At 44.9% G+C, this 19,442-nt stretch overlaps 1 protein-coding gene across 1 annotated transcript in view; it reads right to left on the bottom strand.

Annotated features, from left to right (window-relative positions):
• Nucleotides 1-19,442, bottom strand: part of LOC126523468 (dnaJ homolog subfamily C member 2) — a 134,424-nt gene that overhangs the window by 21,116 nt on the left and 93,866 nt on the right. Inside the window, exons 10-14 of the mRNA XM_050172073.3 lie at nt 18,524-18,592; nt 17,435-17,604; nt 14,511-14,583; nt 13,372-13,553; nt 10,719-10,816 (exon numbers count right to left, since the gene is read on the bottom strand). Coding sequence (XP_050028030.2) covers nt 10,719-10,816; nt 13,372-13,553; nt 14,511-14,583; nt 17,435-17,604; nt 18,524-18,592 — 592 coding nt within the window. The remainder of the gene's footprint in view (nt 1-10,718; nt 10,817-13,371; nt 13,554-14,510; nt 14,584-17,434; nt 17,605-18,523; nt 18,593-19,442) is intronic.

Below are 19,442 nucleotides of genomic sequence, written 5' to 3'. Positions count from 1 at the left end.
CAAGCAGCATTTCGTTTCATCTTATAATACAATACAAGGATGTTCTTTGGAATGAGTGGTTTAGTACTAGTGACAGAATTTAACTGAGGAGTGCTTTCATCATTGGGCAAGTACTTGCAAGTACCGGGGAAGTATCCAATAATGTCCTGCATTTACCTCAATATCCTGATTACTAAGGTTCTGTTTGCAATAATATTGATGCCTTAGAGATTCTCGAGCACTAAACTAATCTATCACTTTAGCTCGACTTACTATTTGCCTTTAGCGTCCCTTGAAGCACAAGAGTAACTGGAACACCAATGCATTTGTCTGCAAAGTTCGGGAATGAATATCTTCAAACTGGTGTCATCCTGAGAAATCGTTCCAAGTGGATCTGCCTTGAGAACTCCACAGCTAGAATTAGTAAAATGCAATATGGGCCATAAGGTAATTAGTTAAAAACTTAATTCGTGACTTTTTGTTAAATAGTAGATCATGCATTGTCATTTTTTGTGCAAGTAATGTGCGCCTCTTCGAGTAGACCAGCTCTCGAACTAGAATCCACCTTCTTCATTTTCCTGTGCTGCCCTCTGCCGCATGCCGCTGGAAAGGTTTTGGAAGGGTCCCGGGGCTTTCACCGCTCGATTTGTGTACTTGCGCCCACGTTGAGCGTTTGTCAGTTGTGCTTTTCGTGGATCGTGAATCATTATTAATGGCTTCCCCAGGCCAGAATGTCGTTCCTGGAAGCCATGAAGCACTCAATGACTACTGGGTGAGCAGGCCTGAGTGCGTTGTCGTGCAAGCAGTGCGGCCGATAAAGGCACGCTGAGTACCCTTTGCCGACACGGCTGCCTTGGAGATTGTTGTTGCTGTTTTCGGCACTTGGACCTCACTTTTTGTATTCTTTTTAAACATTATCTAGACATTTCGGCTTTTTAATTTTCGAATTCCATGCCACTTTGCATCAAGATTCAACATCCATATTTAAAAAACATCAGAAGAATTTTCTTCTAACAGAAAATATTTAACTTTAACTTTTTTTTCTTTCAGCCCTATTACTTCAAATATTCTGCTGTTTCGGAACCTTTTCTTTTTTATTGGGGGTCATGTATTTTCTGAAGTTTTGTTGCAGTTTGTATTGTTAAACGATGGGTGAAACTTTCTGTATTTTTTTTTCTGTCCGTTACTGTCAATTTTGTTTCGTTCATTTAGTTTTATTACATAAATTTGCTTCTTGCGATTGTATAATTTCCAGCATTAGATTTATTGTAACTCCCAAATGCACAAGTATATCTTGTTTTGTATGCTCCACTACTTACTTTCTTCCATGTTTCCTTATATCCTTATATGTCATTTTAATGTGATGCTCCTTGTTGCTTTAGAAAAAACATATTTATAAATAACAGGAGGTCCCGATACAGTCATCGACTATGGGACCTCCTTTTTTATATTATTGTTCCTTATAACCTGTAATCTATTAGGAATAAATCAATTTCAATTTTGCACATTGACATGTGTACTTGTTTGTCTTTATCAGGCAGCACGTTTCACCACCTAACAAATGTTATCGCACAGCGCAGGACGCGGCTGCATGTATCAGAAGTTTCTGGAATGTTATCGATGGTTCCATCTGCTGTCTGTCACCAAACCTTGTGTAATCTGAGTGCATGTATGCGCGACGCGAATAGTGTAGAACTTTGTGGAAGGCATGCGGGTCCCAGCGATTAGTCTGGAACATTCGACGATTGATTTATAAAAGCCGACCTGCTTGCCCCGTTGATCAGATTTTCGACGATCGCCGACTGTGTTAGCCGCTGTCGCCATTCTTTGAGTGTAGCCTCTTTTTGAGGGCACAAGTTCGCCCAATAAAACGCTAGTTTCGTCTTTCCCAGTTTGGCTGCTTTCTTCACCGTCACTGCTACGTGACAATATTCAAGAAGTCTTCAAGCGCAGCCTTCCGCACTGGATTTATCAAAGCGGTGCACTTGTTTACATTGACATCTACAGACACAGATCGTTGTTAGCGCCAAACATTGTGGAAACGGTTCAATGCTGATATGAAATAATGTGAAACCGTAGCAAAACAGACATATCCACATATGTGCCATGTTGTTCCACCCTGAGATGAGTCAATATGACCTACTGAACCACTTAAAGAAAAGCAACTGTGACCCAGATAACGTTTTACGGGCTGCTACAGTTTGCGCGTGCCGTAAAACATTATTAGAGAAAACTGTGCTGGCATAACTTAGGTGCTCATTTGTAGGTCGTGTTGTTCTTTGGCGAAAACACGGATACCATCACTGAAACCGTTGGTATAACTGAGCGAGACGGTTGTTCATGCTGCTGCATACTGAATGCACCGTGTCTTGTTTCCTGTTTGACGCAGAGGTAAACAGTACATCTCTGGAATTGAGAAATGTGTCAGGATAACGACACGTAAGGACCCACCCATCTACGTAGCGAATGCGACTGGTAGCCTACCGGTATGGTGACATACAGTTGTTGGCACAGCGTTGTGTCGCTGCTTGCCGCTTACTGTGTACGTGCCGTGCAAAGTGAAGTGTAGTTGATTTCAAATCGCTAAAGACAGAACTGAACTGTAAAAACAGTTTCCTTCATCCTAACTGCTTACATTTCAGTTCAAGTCCGTTGGTAGCGGGTGCACGAACACGACGGCACCAGGCTTAAATTTCGCCTAACAGGATCAACATTGGCTTAAACTTCATGTGCACGGCTTTCGAGGGTTGAAGCTTGTGCATTTCAAATTCATAGGCATGTTCTGACTCACTTTGAGCGCAATTAATTATATATACAAGCGAAGGTACTACTGTTGCTATCGCGTTGTCACTTTGATGGTCGATCACACAGGGTTCGGCCGAATGACGGCCAGCACACCGATTATGTCGGTGCCGTTGACAAGAAAGCCAGCCGCAGTGCGACAACTCGTGCTTGTTGGCACGGTTGTACTGAATAGTCCGTCAATCGGAGATGTGAGCATCTGGTTGCTCGCGTATCGACAGTGTTATCACGCCTTAAGAGAATACCTTCGCATTGCATTTGGACGCGCTGAGTCATTTCGAGACTTTCGCCGCAGCAGGCACTTGCCTCATCACGTGGCACATACAGTAAACCCTAGTTGTAACGAAGCTGCTTTACTGGAATTATACAGTTAAACCTTGATATAACGAAGTAGGTAAAATCGGCAATTTGCTTCGTTATATAGAAATTTCGTTGTATTGAATTTCAACTTTTTATTCAAATAAGTACAGTCGACGATCAATTTTTTTTCATCACATTTTTTTTTTACGTGGAAAGGGGCCGCAGAATTTTCTGAATTATCAGACAATCGAAAAAAAGCAAATTTGAATGAGAAAACAATTAATTTTGATGAATTTGTGAGTCGGCGACAAATGATACGGTTTCCTGCCACGTTGGCGATATCTTCACAAAGGCGGTATGAACTAAGCGAAGTCAGCCACATTTTGGCGTGCCCTCCGCCCCCACGGCTGATAGCGTCGCCTGCCCTGGGCTATCATGAAAAGTACCCGCAGCAGGGAGCGAATGCTTCATCTGCCTCTCGCTCCAATGGGTCACCAAAACTCAAGATTATGGAACCTTCAATACTAAATGCGCGGAAGACAGCTTACGTGATGCCACGTCGTCTTGGCATGCCCACTCTTTGCACACACGGCAGGTTACCTCTAAAGTAGGGTGCACGGCTGCATATGCACTCCGCCGCGCTAACAGCCATGCGCAGCCACGGCCAATATGCGTGCCAGGAATCAAGACGCCCGCCAACTTAGCCTCCTCGCCCCTCACGTGCACTTGATCGTGTCACCGCGAGCTCACTCCCCTCCCTCTCTTTGCCTTTGCTCGCGTGGGGAGGTGAGACTCGTACATGAAGCCACAATCTTTCTCTTTCTCGCACACCTTCACTCGCATCTAAAACACAAAGTGCACAGGGCGCAATAGGATCTTATCGCACTTGAGCTTATACTGAACATGTTGCGGCTTCACTTCTGTGGTTACCCTTGCGGTGCCGCTTGCGATTTGAGAGGTGCGTTTGCAAGCAGTCACTTGTAATTCAATCATTTGACCATCTGCATCCGCGGAAGTTTCCATTTATTGTCTCGGCATTTCTTTTCTGCAGAAGCAAAATTTCGTTTTATTGAAATCGCATACAAACACGATTTGTTATATTGAGGTTCTAATTACATGGTGTTCTATGGACAAGAGGGCATGGAAAGTTAAATACTTCATTATATCAAAAATTTCGTTATATTGAAGTTTGTTATATCGAGGTTTAACTGTAGTTTTATTCGAAATTTCTCCCAGTCCTGACACGAATGCATGCATTTTAAACCAAATTACTCAGAGAAAGAGAGAGAGAGAGAGGCAAAGGAAAGATAGGGAGGTTAACCAGAGATTATCTCTGGTTGGCTACCCTGTACTGGGGGAGGGGAAAGGGGATGTATAGGTAAGAGAGAGAAAAGGATAAAAAATAAATAACAAAAGTAACTATACACACACAAACACACACACGTACACATGAATTGTTTCTGTGGGCACTGTCACGCAGCCCACAAAAGCGTTCTTAGTGTTATGCAGTGTCACCGTACAATCCTGCGTCACACAATGTGCAGTCACAATTTGTCAGAAAGTCCCGTGTCTTTTAAGTACCGCAGCAGCGCCTTCATAGCACATCGCGCTGATGTTCGCGTAGGCCAGTTTCCAAGGATGTTGACTTCTGCTATTGGGCGCTTGTTCAGTTTGTCTAGGGTGGCTGAGAGGACTGCTCTTTGCTGGGTGGAAATGAGGGCACGCACAAAGAAGGTGTGCGATTGTTTCATTGCACCTGCAGAAGTCACAAAGTGGGCCGTTGACCCTTCCGATAAGAAAGGAGTACGCATTTGAAAATGCGACTCCAAGCCATAGATGATTAGAAGCGTGCAGTTTCGTCCCGGAAGGTCGGGTCGCAATAAGGAGCTCTAACTTAGGGTCCAGGGTATGAAGGCGTGCACTTGTAAACTCAGATGAAATCCACCGAGCTAATGTTACGTCATGCGCAAGCGCGGAAATTGTTTTTCCTTTTTCGGCTCTCGAAAGAGGAATAGTAACGCAGTTGATGCCGTCATGGGGCAGATCAGGCAGCTGATCATTGCCATGTCACAGTTATTAGGCAACCACTGATATATTATATGGCGCCCTTCGTCAACTATGCAATGGTGGACTTCCCTGATCTCTGCGACGAGCTGCTCATGTGATCCAGACGCAGTGCTGAGGGTACACTCTGTAGCGCTGCCTTGGTATCACAGAAGATTGACCATGCATGGGGGGGGGGTTCCTCCTGAATGAAATGAAGAGCCGCACGCCGCGCTACCAGTTCAGCAGCTGTCGCTGATGATACATGTGACGTTTTTAGCTGTATTTTGACGGATCTTGTTGGTATCACCACAGCGGCAGCTGAACTTGCAGGTGTGACAGAGTCATCAATGCAAACGCGTACGCGGCCACTGTGTACCTCATGTAAAAGTCCTAATGTAGCCGGCTTCAGGGCAAATGACAGAATATTAGCTTTTTTCGTGATTCCTGGGATGACGAGGCGTATTTCAGGTTTGTGCAGGGACAATAAAGGTGAGGACGGTCTTGCTGCAGGCATGGCAACAATTATACGACTGAAAGTTGTGTGTGGCCTTTCTGTGGGTAAAGCGGCGAGATGGAAAGAAGGTGGTCGGGGAACATACTGAATATGCACCCGAGAGCGTCGGTTACCAAGTACATTGATATTGCGTGATCTCGAGCTATGACAATCGTTGCCGCTGTAGACGCACACTTAGGAAGACACGTCCTTAGGGCTTCAGCTTGTAGTCCCCGGAGTACACGCAGGTTTGTTTTGCTGGTGTTACCACACGCAGGGAGGCTGTATCTTGTGAAACCGAGGAACAAGGCATCATAAAGCTGCAGCATTCACCGCACTGATGTGCCCCATGACTTTCCGCCAAGAAATTTGAGGAGATGTATCACTGTCATTAACCTCTTCATTAGGTAGGAAATGTGCGGGCTCCATGATAGGTCGCGGTCCATAATTACCCCTAAGAAGCGGTGTTTCTGTGCATTTGCAACTGCTTGCCCATTGACACATACAGAGTAACGCTTCATTGCCTTCCGAGTGAATGTAACGAGGCAGCATTTCTCTGAAGACAGCTCTAAGGTCTGTTTTCACAAGTACAGTGATGTTAACGTAGCTGCCTTTTGTAGCCATGCTCGTACCTGCAGTCGTGTTAATAGCAGACGCCCAGATGCAGATGTCGTCAGCATAGATTGATACGTGAACTGTGTTGGGCAAGCATCCGACCAGGCCAATGAGTGCTAGGTTGAATAACGTCGGGCTCAACATTCCACTTTGTGGTACTCCACGTAACGTTTGTGTTGAGTCGTGCCGCCATCCTTGGTCATCACGAAGAAATGCCTGTCGGCCAAATAACTGCACAACCACTGAAAAGTGCGACTACCGAGTCCAGCTTCAGTCAGAGCGTCTATAATGGCATAATGTGCTAGGTTATCACAGGCGCCTTTTATATCAAGGAATAATGCCGCAGTGAGTCGTTTTAGACGTTTTTGATGTTGAACAAACGTGACCAAATCGATGACATTATCTATGGAGGAACGCCCACGCCGGAAGCCAGCCATAGCATCTGGGTACACGTAGTAATTTTCCAAGTACCATTCCAGGTGTGCCAAAATTATTCTTTCCATTATTTTTCCTATGCAACTGGCCAGTGCGATGAGGCGGTACGATGACAAATCTAACGGTGGTTTACCAGGTTTGAGAAGTGGAACCGAGCGGCTGCATTTCCATTCACGTGGAAACAAACCGTTGCGCCAAGACTCGTTGTAATGGTTTAGCAGCATGAGTTGTGCTTTCTGCCCAAGATTGGCGAGTGCCGTATAGGTAACGCTGTCCGGCCCAGGTGACGAAGAGCGCCTGCAAGTCACCAGTGCCGCTTCAAGCTCCTCCACCGAAAACATTACATCCATGCGGGAATCCCGTGGCACAGGAATGGCACATGGTGTAAGTGTGTGTTGGAGCTGCAAGCCGGCAAGTCTTGAGAGAAATTCTTCAGCAATGTCAATTTCTCTGCGACCTTGGTGCAAAGCGAGGGATTTGCGAGGGCTGCGGTGATATGCGAAGCCCATGCATGGTTCTCCATATCTGGGATAATCACTGACGTGGATCCAACGACTCACAGAAACGTTTTTACCTCTGAGACTGTAGCGCATCAATGTGGCGTTGAATCTTCTTTTGCATCCGTATTGCCTCTCTGAGATCATGGATGGATTTCTCCTGTATCTTCTTTCAGCCCGCTAGCGAATTGCTCGTAGCTGCTGCAGTTCAGCTTCAAATTCTTCATATTTCGGGAAAGGCTGAAAACCGCGTGTAGCTTCTTGCATGGATTTTTGAATTTCGTGTTCCAGATTTGAATGGTTCCCTTGCAGACATACTTCCTCCACAAGCGACCAAAACATGAACCAGTCAGTTCGCCGGAGGGTCGTGGAGGAGCGTTTATATAGTCCCTTGATCTTCAGGTAATGGGGATATGGTCGCTTCCATGTGATTCAATGTCTGAAACCATTGCACATTTCTTTCAAGACGCCGAGAAACCAGGGTCAAGTCTAGGCAGCTGCTGTATGTAAGCCCACGTAAATATGTCGGACTACCATCGTTGAGGCAATAAAGGTCGTGTTGTGTGGCAAAGGATGCTAGTCTCCTTCCCCTGGAGTCCATCTTCAACCTCTCCCAAAGCGGATGGCGAGCATTAAAATCTCCGGTGAGAATTGTAGGGCTGGATGTCGGTGATAGCAAGCCGCGCAGTCGTTTAGAGTCAAAGCCATTTGAAGGAGCAATGTAAACAGCGACGAGTGTGAACGTAAACTTCTTCGTTTTTACAATTAAACAGACGTACTGGTTGTCGTCGTGAGGCGGGACTGCGTGCAACACGCAAGTCAGATCCCATCTAATATATACAATGACCTTGCTCACATCCCCACAAGTAGAGGGCATGAATGCCTCACAGCCAGAAATGCATATGACATTCTGCACGTTCGGTTAGCAAATCACGAGGAAGGGAAAACGGTTTTTGAAGAGACAGTGTCTAAAATCTGAAATTCTCTATTTCAGACCACGGGCATTCCACTGCAATAGAGATGCTTTCTTGATTTCCTTGTGGAAGGGCAGCAAGGGGCGGGCCATGGTGCTATGGGATGCTTTCAAGTACTGGAGTCAGCACGTCCAGTACTTGCAGTGTGCTATGAGCAGCCGGAGTGTCCATGTTTGTCAGTAGTAGGCGCGTGACATTCGTGACTGACTTGAGCATAGCAATCACTTGTGAATCCTTGTCTTGCACGTGGTCCACTGGAGTGACATTTGACTTTTAAGTGGCTTGTCATGTGCTGTGGCTCTGGCGCGTGGCATGTCTTCGGCAGTGCTGGCCACACCTCACTTGATGAAGCATGAAGAGCATGGCTGCTTGTTTCGTTGACATTCGTGCTCTTACTGGAGACAATAAGCTTTTCCGCTCAGAGCGAACCAGCAAGGGGTGTGTGGACACTCACGGTGGTGATCAGCGCAAGCTTTCCATGCTGGGTGGACAAGCTACCCTGTCTGTCACCAGCTACACCAAAGCACCTCCACACTGCACCTGCGTGTCATCAGCTGCGTGCGCACTCCCGGTGACGCTTGGTGCCTTTCGTGCCGCTTGCACAAGGGACCCTTAGTTTCTTTGTCACGCATCCTTTTTCTCAATGCTGGGCTTGTGCATCATCATCAGCAAGCAACGCTGCCGTGGCACCGCGGCTACGGCACTGTGGAAGTAATGCGCAAAGTCTGCAATAGAATAGACAAGTGTTACTCCGTGCAGCCTTCCGCGTGCCCCGCATGCCCCGCGTGCCCATAGTCACCCGAATCAAGTCGCACTACTTCCTCCGTGATTGCATGCGTGCATGCATTGGCAGGTGCAGGCTTTGTGAATGCGTGGTTTCGATCAAAAATGTTTTATATCGACCTGGCTAGACTGCGATCGAAAATTCGCCGTGTGATATCGGTATTAGACTTCCATGAAGTTGTGCTATTCCAGCTTCGCTTTCTTAGCTTTTAAGGGCACATTTCCATTCCGTCAACGGCACAGATATGCGAGAGTTGTACCACCTTGGCCCAATGCTAGTGCACCTGTGCAAGTTGGGAGAGAGAAATTTGGGGACTGCGCCTAGGTACAACGGAGGAGTGCAAGCTTTGCTCGGTTTGTCCTTAGCCAATGGCAATGCACACTATGCAAGAACCGGTGCTTAACTTCCGTTCAAACAGGATCACAGTGGCCAATACGAAATCTGTAAAGGGGAAGTATACAAAACAACAAATTCGCTGTATGAATGCATTGTTATTCATTGGTCTGCACCCACTAAAGCGTCATGCCCCTGAGCTCCAATCCTGCACTTTGTGCCAGGTCCCTTCGCTCCTATTGGCAGGAACCATTTATGCCAGGCCTGGTGGTGAATCATAGCTAAAAAACACCTACACTAGAAGTGAAAGCGGGAAATGATACAATCCATATTTTTTTAAAGAAAGCAGACGAAAGAAAAAACGACAGAAAACAACGAATTCAGGCTACAGACCTCCCAAACACCAGCGCATTGTTGTAACCACTATGCTATGAAAGACGAAAGGAGGGAGAGCTTATACCGGAGCATTTTTCTGCGTCCGCGTAGTCCAGATCGGCTAGGGATAAACAGGTGAAAATGTGTTCATGTTCGTAGTACTTAGGCGCAGTCCCCATATTTTCTCTTGCATGCAGGTCAGGAAAACATGCCGTATCTCGCATGTGTGTGCTGTTGAGAAAATCAAGACATCTTTTAAGAGGTAATTGCTTTTTATGAATTTACCGTCATATCTAATTTTTTCGCCGCCCCATTTACTTCATTATAACGAGCGTTTACTGCATTTGTTGCAGTATGTTATTGACCTTAAGCAGCCAGCTAGTGTCGCAAGGGGCAAGGCACTGCCCTTTCTGTTATCATACAGGTTTTCCCACCTGATTTCTTTGTATTTGTAGTTATAAATCTCCATGTTTTTTTTTCTCTTTTGTTTCCATCCTTTGCATCCAGCAGGCAGGTGCTTAGCATTACCTACCCGAAGGGACATGCACTCTTGACACATCACAGCAAAAGAAAGGCAATGCAGATTTGAGACTACCGTTAACAAAGCATACGAGCTATGCTTTTAACTGTGTTGGAAAAAACAAACAAAAAGAACACAAAAAAGACTTAGCATTACAATATGCACAACAAACCTACACTGTGTAGTCATTCAGCCATCAGGATGGACTGCAGTTTCTGGCAGGGCAGCCTGGTTGAGGGATGGTGCTGCTAACAAGTGACACATACGGTGGGATGCTTTTTACACACTGCAATTTTTGTGCCTCACTTCATTTGTTACTTTTCCTGTTTTTCTGGTGCAAAGCCCATTTATATCTGTGCTAAGAAAAATAAATTTCAGTTGTTCGTTCAGCACTGTGTGTGTCCATTCTGCTTTCCATGTCCAATGTGCTGGGAAAGCATCAATTATGCAGCACCAACTAAACCAACGCTCAACCTTGATCAAGACTTCCTGTTTGGAAGATGATTGATACTACAGTGAGGTTCAACCACACCTGGGTGAGCTTCGTATCAATGCAGAAGCTTACCTAGCTTTTGCAAGCTCTTGGCCTTTGCGAGTACCTCCTTGGCTGTTCGATCAGAGGTGGCTCCGTGCTGGTTCAGAAAGGCCGCCACAACCTCCCATCTGCTCCAACAAACAGCAAAGCAGGATGTCAAAGTAGTGCCTACTTTGCATGGATGAACATTTCAACTCCTGGGCCCCTTGCTGCATGCAGCATCAGCCATCCCCACAGGTGTGGCCACCATCACCACCATCAGCTTTTTTGTGCAATAAAGGCTGTGTTCCAACACTCAAAGAAAGCAAACTAGACAGCAAAATGGACAATGTACATGTTATGTCTTGTTCTGATTCTGGCAAAGAAAACAGATTTGCGAAGACAATAATGAAATAAGAATGATGCTGGCTACTTTACTGTCGAAACAAAATGGCAGCTGAGCAGCCTGCCCGGTAGCTGATATATACATTTGCCTGCCAAAGAGGAAGCCGAGACAGGTTTTCTTTTGCACTTGAAGTAGGGCACATTGTGTTTTCCTGTGTGCAAACCACACACAAAGTGTTAAAACATAAAGCTGACATTTGCTTCTCTCAGCCTTATTTATTTTTATTTATTTACTTTCTGTTGACATGAGGTGGTGTCAAGTCACAGAAATATGTTCCAATTGCAATTCCATTGGATTAAAGCTGCCAAAAATTCCAGCTGTTAATCACTGTTTGTGTAAATTTTTTACAACCTTCTACCACTCCTCAATTGTGCAGTATTCTGTGCAAATGAAGAGTGAAAATTTAGTTTTTGCCATTTCTTTGAACTTCATGTAGTGTCACAGTGACTCAAAGCTTGCAGGACACTGTTGCTGGCACATAGGTAGGTGCAGCCTTTGAGACGGTGAATAAAGATTACAATGGTCAAATTCCTGCCTTGCAACTCTTCAACGCTCACCTTCTGTGAGAGACGTGCTGCAACATTATACAGCTGGTAGTTAAGAAAGGTGACTTGGGTCTACAGAGTGTTTCCCATCAGGAAAGTCACTTTTCGAGATGTCTTTATTGTGTAAAGAGCTCAAGTACAACAAATACAAGTGTGCTATTAGCAATTCTGAGTAGCGAACAGAATACTGCTATATGTGCACTGTTTTATTATTCGGTGGCGATCCCTTTTCGTGAGTTATGACATTTTATCCCTTTCACGCAAGACATACTTTAATTAATTAGAAATTTAATGAACATTGTTGCCACTTCAATAATCTAATGAAAATTTTTAGTTTCAATTCAAGTTCAATTTTTTTTGGTAACAAGGAGGGAGCAGCTGCATAAAAGCAACACCGAGCAGTTTGACGGAGGTGGCAGTCCCATTCTTTGGCAGCAATGTACAGCTTAACACCAAACATGCTTCGGACAGGTATCTAATAAACAAAAGACAGGCGAGATATATTGCCTCACATTCACACAATTCGAGCATGCTGCCATTATCAAGTCAGAATCAGTCAATAATGGTGGCCCAATTTCATTTTATCCAACAGCCTTAGAAAGCATTGGTAATAAAAAAATCAATGTAAAATTTCGATTCTAGACTGAAATATTATTGCTAATATTGAAGTAGTTATTATGCTCTCAAATACCTCGCACACATGATACATGTTGCCTAAACATGGAGGACGTGCAACCAGTTTAATGTTCGGCCAGGTGAAGGCAAAAAGAGCAAAGCAGGAAGTATGAAAATAAATGTGACGCTACATAAGAATCCAATGCAACATGAGATAAACATTCTAATAAATCAATGCAGGAACAAATATAATAAAGCTGGCGCAAGGACTACAGGCAGTCATAAAAATATAATGTGCAAGTGTTTAAAAGAAGTGCAAGCAATATAGTAATGGTTAGCAACAGTCATGGTTACGTGAGAATGAGACAGGGTTACCTAATCAGACTGTATGCATAAATCAACCAGGTATTACATTCTTGAATTTACTCAAGCATCACTGGCTGCCCAGGAATTTAAGGTGACATGCATATTGATACTTAATGGACATAAATAGAGTGCCATTCTATTCGACAACTACTAACTATGTTAGCCAGTATCACTGTGACAGAGATGCTGCTTTGCTTTCTCTGGGCAACTTTACCACAAAACTGTTTGATATGTTTGATTTGTTTGAAATTCATAATCATAATCCCTACAGCCAGTGATCACCTTTCTACTTTTGCTATCTCATAATTATATGTATCTTGGCATTTTAAATACTGAATTCTTTTTATTTTCCAAATAGCCTTCAAGCAGTCTTCACAGGAGTGTGTGTGCGATTGCCAAGTGGACTTGAGGCAAAACAGGCCTCATTTTTCAACCAAATTGCATATTACTGGGTCAAACATATGGCCAGACAGAATTACCATACTACTGCCTAAAAGGTTTCAAATATTCAAAGCTTAACTGGTTTAGTGCTGTTGCGACTTTACATTCTACTCAAAATTCCTATTAGTAAGCACATAATTACATATCACGAACAAAATCTTGTTTTAGATTGGTGCAGTTGTGGTGAGCTACTAATCACCTTGCATGCCACGGTTAATCACGAACAGGTTTAACAGTATTACTTACACGACATAACTACATCACTTGCAGAAACACTGTTTTAGCAGAAAATACACAAAGTGAGCAAAGCCGGAAATCAGTCGACATATACCTGTTGGCTGTGCCAGCAGGAAAGAGGTTGACCGCCTTGACGAGCAGCTGCACGTCATCTGGAGTCCAGGATGAACTGGAGGAGGCGGAGCCCTTATCCCCTCCCCCTTGGCTCCGCCCACTCTGAGCACCACCCAGCTGCTCTGCCTTCTCACGCTCCAGACGCTCTTCAAGGGCTTTGGCCTACCACACACGTATACACAGTGAGTGAGATGCAAAAGATGCAGTGCTTGCAATCGCCAATCCATCATCATCATCAGCCTATTTTTTGCGTCCACTGCATGATGAAGGCCTCTCCCAGCGACCTCCAATTACCCCTTTTCTGCCCCAGCTGATCCCATCTTACGCCTGCAAATTCCCTAATTTCATTACACCACCTAGTTCTTTGCCATACTCCGGTTGCACTTTGCTTCTCTTGGCATCCATTCTATAACACTAATAGACCCCTGGTTATATATACTACGCATCACCTGGCCAGCCAAGTTTCACTTCTGCCCCTTAATGTCAACTAGAGCACCGGCTACTCCTATTTTCTCTTTAATCTACACCCCTGCATGTCTTGCCGTCTCTCAAAGTTAAGCCTAACGTTTTTGGTTATATCGCTCGTTGCGCAGCCCTTGACTTCTTCTCAATCTTCTTTGATAAACTCCAAGTTTCTGCCGCATATATAAGCACCCCTAGAATGCGATGACTGTACACTTTTCTTTTCAACGATGACAGTAAGCTGCCAGTCATGATTTGGTAACGCCTGGCATATGATCGCCAATCTCAAAAGGACTTATACGCTAGTCAGACTAGCGAGTTTTAGTGTCATTCTGAATATGGCACATCCGTTCTAAGTCTGCAAGGTTGGAGGGTGCTACAATTAGGGTGGATGCCAATTTTCCCATTTCATGTACGTGACTTATAATCACAATGCACTACATGACGCACACAAAGTTCTAGCAACTAAAAGTTTTCAATGCCACATAACTTCTACAATCTCAATGTGGTACATGACCTGCAGATTTACAATATTTTATGGTGTTCCACCTGGAAAAGCCTTAAGACGTGCAGGGCCCTTAAATTCTAAAACTTCTGCAAAGTTTTTCTTTGTGGCATCAAAGGAGAACCTTTAGAAATAGAATAGAAAAGGCGTACTTTTTCAAGAAACAATGTCTTCCTCTCATCCACGTTGGAGGCCGCTTCCAAGGCTTGATTGAGCTGCTGCAGCCTACACAGGAAGAGGGATTTTATTGCAGCCCACCAAACAGATGCATGCACATACAAACAATGCTAATAATGGACAAGAAGTAAATGGAAGTGCCTGCCCGTGCAATGTAACGGGCCCAGTCTACAGTGGGGAGAAGAAAATGGTGGGTTTCCGTAGCTGTACACATGAGAACAGGTGCAGCAGACTCTTGTAGGGGAACGTTATTATGCAACCTACACTCTTTGCTTAGTACAGCACCCCATTTCCTGGTACACAGTACAGTCGAAACCCGTGATAACGAAATCCCGCAAAAACAAAATTCTCACGACAACGAAACATTTTCGAATCCCCGGCAAATGCCCATAGGGTTCAATGCATTTCATACCTCCTGGCAACGAGATGTCGCTGTACTGCTATCCCGCATCAATGAAATTTGCCTAACTCCGCATATTACCATATTTACTTGATTGTAACGCGTTTTTGGTGACCAAAAAAAGGAAATTCCTTTACAGTACCGTGCATCTCATTCTTTCATACAAAAATACAACTTTCTCTCATTTAGAAAAAACAAGATTTACTCCCAATGCACTAAAGTTGCTATAAATAAAAAAAAGTTGCAGTTTCGCCCGAAAGGCGAAGCATTGATTATGATAGCAAATTAGTAGAAAGTAAGGATAGTAGTTTTATTGGCTGTATAAACTTGTAAACATTCGCTTACTAACTAAATTAACAAGCATGGTGTCATGCACGCACAAGCAAACATGAACACGTCTCACTCAATGACCGCGGAAACACTTTAAATGTTGGAGTGAGGAAGTGCAATAGCAGGAACGAGGGAATTGACTTTTGTGCGGCCTCTCGCTTCGACACGAACGAAGTGATGAAAACACAGCATGGTGCGCCTAGATGCATAGACTCTCGTCTCCGTCGCATATCGCTTTCAAGATAGGGGCCGTGTGGCCATGCCGTACATAGCAGCCGCCAGTGTAGAACGCCTTTCCTGTTTGAGCCAGTCTCGTACGCAAGTTTCGGGAACTCCGAACGCCCGTGATGCGCCCCGATGTCTGTCCGTATCTGCACATGTGATTGCTTTTCTTTTAATTGCGGCATCGTGATGAACTCAGTATGTCTTTGCAGTTGGCACTTCCATGCTGATAGAGCAAACACAGAAAATGGGAGGACAGACAGTGCACTAACCTAGGCCAAAGGAAGCATTGCCTAAGCACACATACTACAGCACATGGAGAAAGCTACGGCAACTAGGCTCAAAGTGCGTACGAGACGTCCATTTTGAGATGCCGATGGCAATATGGTAACATAGATTTAGGGTCGTACTCGATTCTAACACGCACACAATTTTTGGACCCATTTTATCGGAAAAAAAGTGTGCGTTAGATTCAAGTAAATATGGTACCTACTCGCGTAGGGCTAGCAGGCTCCAAAATGTGCTCAAATGTGATTGTTTTGCACTAAAATTGAGTAAAATACTACCACATTACACGTGTGTGGGCAGCACCATTTTTGTTCACAAAAACCAAGCACCGGAAGTGATCAATGCGCTGGAAACACGTCATGGCCGCCATCTTGTTTGTTGATTGCCCGTTTGAAGTGGCACGCGTGTTGCTACGGACATGTGACGACGGTTTCTGCACGCTCACTGGCGAGATTGTAGATTTTTGTTCGAAGCGTGTGTTCAGTTTGCGTTCCCGCTGCTGAAGATTTGGCGAGGCCTAGGCCAATCGCGTGAGGTGAAACTGAACGCAAACTGGATGCGCGTTTCGAACAACCCCTGATCGTGGCAGTGCACTGCGTAATGTGCGCCTCGGTGAGAAAAATGCAGCAATAACAAAGAGATCCATGTCCCACCTAAATGGAATTGTTTATGGCGCCTGAGATGGTGGTGGCGGCATATGGAGTGTCACACATCGGGCCATGATTGAGCGATCGTCGGGAATACGCATCCCTTGCTTCAAGAACGCTGGTTTTGGTGCCACCTGACAGGCATCATGTGTGGATTCAACGCTGGACGTAGATTTGCGTGAAAGGGCCGTTATCTTGATTGTTTGCCTATATGCACACGTGATATCATCACTTTTGCGATCGGCACCGAACGCGTTGGCGCCTACGGGTAACAGTGTGCGCTGGAGAGATGCTGCTGCATGCGCTGTTGCTCTGCATCCGGTGCCGGGTTACACAATATCTCGCAAAAGCGATCGCATTTCCGAAAGCAATTGACCGAGAATACTGCGCTACGGCAGTACTGCCACTGCTGGTCAACGCATGCAGCGCACTTTGTACTGTCGGCAATGCAGTTCTATATCCTCGAGAAAAGCTTGCAAAGTAGGCTAACAAAATTTTCACAGTAATGTTTCGTTCTGCAATGCATTATCTACCTGTGCTGCCTCTTTTCGCAACAACGAAATTCTCGCGAAGGCGAATTTTTTAGCGTTCCCCGCCGATTTCGTTATTGTGAGCTCCAACTGTACCCTTAAATTTGCGGGAACACTAAAGGGATTCAAGGGGCTCAATTTACTTGTTGGTCACAAACAATTGAAGACACAAACAATGAAGCCTGGAAAAGCATAAGGGATTTTTTTTAGAAATGATAGGTTAAAAGGAAATGAAAGTGCACTAAAGAACTCCCGTCAAAATTGGAAGCTGAACTGAAATCTGCATTACGCGTGCAGTGCTTTACCAATTCACCTACTATGGTGACCATCCTCCTGTGCACTTCCTCGGGCATTTGTGCACGTGTACAAGATTAGCCCTGGGATTGTTAGCCGGTCACAGCCCTGGCTTCATTGTCTGTTTCCTTCATACAACGATAATTCGAGCCACCGAGATTTGTGCTGCCAAAGAAAGGGGCGCTCACTCTTCCAGGCTGAGCAGCTGGCAGAGCCGGTGAAGCTGCTCCAGACGCACGACGTGCTCTTCTGCATCGGCTGCGTAGTGCCCGTCCTCTGTGCATACCGCCTCTAGGGCTTTGCGCTCTTTCTTGAGCTGCTTGCGAAGGTTCTCCTTCTCCCGACGCTCTTTCTCTCTCTGCACAGACAGATCACGAAAGAGACCGGCACACACACTTTGCAGCATCCGGTGGTCAAACACAACGCAAGAGAGGCACTGCACAGGGTGCCGTCAAGTTCTTTTTCAACGTACAAAGGCATTTCCACATTGATTCACTCCTACTATTCGTATGAATATTCCCACACTAACTCATAGTCAATTCAATGGTTTGTATGCATATCATATTTAGGATTGAAAAGCATGCAGTTCATGCAGGCTTGAGTTACAGAAACATATTGCCACCAGCCAAGAGCTTCATGGCATAATGAATTAAGCAAAATATCAAGTTAACCAAAGTTAATTTGGTGGACGTTCAATTTATTTGGCCTCCCTATTTTAATGCAATACTTGACTTTCCTTTTCTATTTTGGGGAGTAGACGTTTCACGCCAAGGATAATTATTCCTCACCAAACAGGCTTTTACTGAATGTTCGTCCTGAAGATGCCCATTTACTATACTTAATCTTCTTTCTCGTCAGCACTCATAAATTTTTTTTTGTAAGTTCCTGATATATTTGGGGCTCATTTGCTCAACAGTTTCGAAATGTTTCAGCCTGGAAAGGTGGTACTCAGCATGTGGTTGTTATCACGTGGTTCACAAGTTTCGCAGGTTCCTCCGTGGTTTCACTTTTGGATGGTTGTTTGTGCTCTCACTTCATCGAGCACTATGAGACAAAGCATTTCTAACCTTTGGAGCTATCAACAATGTCCTGGCAAAGTCCAATGCAGGCGTGTCTGCTGTGGCTGTCTGCCAGAACATTCCAAGTTGTTTAAAAGCAATCCTCACAAAGACTATGATGAAAGCATTTCGCAGAGAGCCCTGAATGATGTGGTCAGTGTGCACATATAAAAATGAAGTGCCCAATACCAGCCAAGGTGGCAACCAGTTGAAGCTCACCTGCTGTCTGGCATCCTCCTCCTGCCGTTCCCGCTCCAGACGTTGCGCTTCTTCACGCTCCTGCCGTTCCTGGAATTGTTAAAACAATGCCATGTCTGATATCACAGGTGCCAGACACACAATTCGAATCAAAGCAGACATCCTCATGATCTGTGGGTAATCAAGAGAAGCCTCAGGATGGTGCCAGAACTTCAAGCAAGAGGACTTGTCATCAGGGAATACTTTCCTACACAGAGTTTATAAACTGCGTGTTGCATAAGTAGGAGTGCCTAAGTAGGAGTGCCAGATGTACTATATGACTTTTCCAGTTAAACTGCTCTCTCATTCACTCAAATTTCTTATGAAGGTAGCATCCTCCAGTCTGTTTGGTTCAATACCATATTTTCATGCATTGCTTGCCAGTCTCAGCACAATAATTTCGACATGAATGTAATCTGCAGTGACACCCCTGAAAACATGTCGATTCCACTGCAATGGAACGGTAGTGCCGTCTATCACAACTATGGTGAACACCACGCTTTCACCGTAGCAATGACAGATGGTACCACCCATTCTGTCACGTCAGAATAGAACATTTTGGAGCGGCATCACCGGAAGCAACACATACTCCAGATTTAGTGCAGACAAAACTGGCAAACAATGCCTGAAAACATGGTAATAAACCAAGCTCACTGCAATATGCTAACTCTGTGCGAAATTTGAGACTGAACGTGCCAGTGGTTTAGCACGATGACTCATGGATACCTGGCACTCCAAGCTGGCAAGAAAAGCAGCTGCTGCTTTGATGAAGACAAGTCCTATAGTCAATCTATTGGATTCTGACTTGCTGTTGATCATTTTGAGCACAGACAGAAGCCATCTCCCAGCCTCCATAAGCGATGCTAGCAGGCTCAAGGGTGTTGTTCCTGTTTGTTTCAGG

Source organism: Dermacentor andersoni, chromosome 6, assembly GCF_023375885.2.
Source record: "Dermacentor andersoni chromosome 6, qqDerAnde1_hic_scaffold, whole genome shotgun sequence".
Lineage (NCBI taxonomy): Eukaryota > Metazoa > Arthropoda > Arachnida > Ixodida > Ixodidae > Dermacentor > Dermacentor andersoni.
The sequence above is the reverse complement of the archived record's forward strand: the minus strand, read 5'-3'. Positions and strand labels throughout refer to the sequence as shown.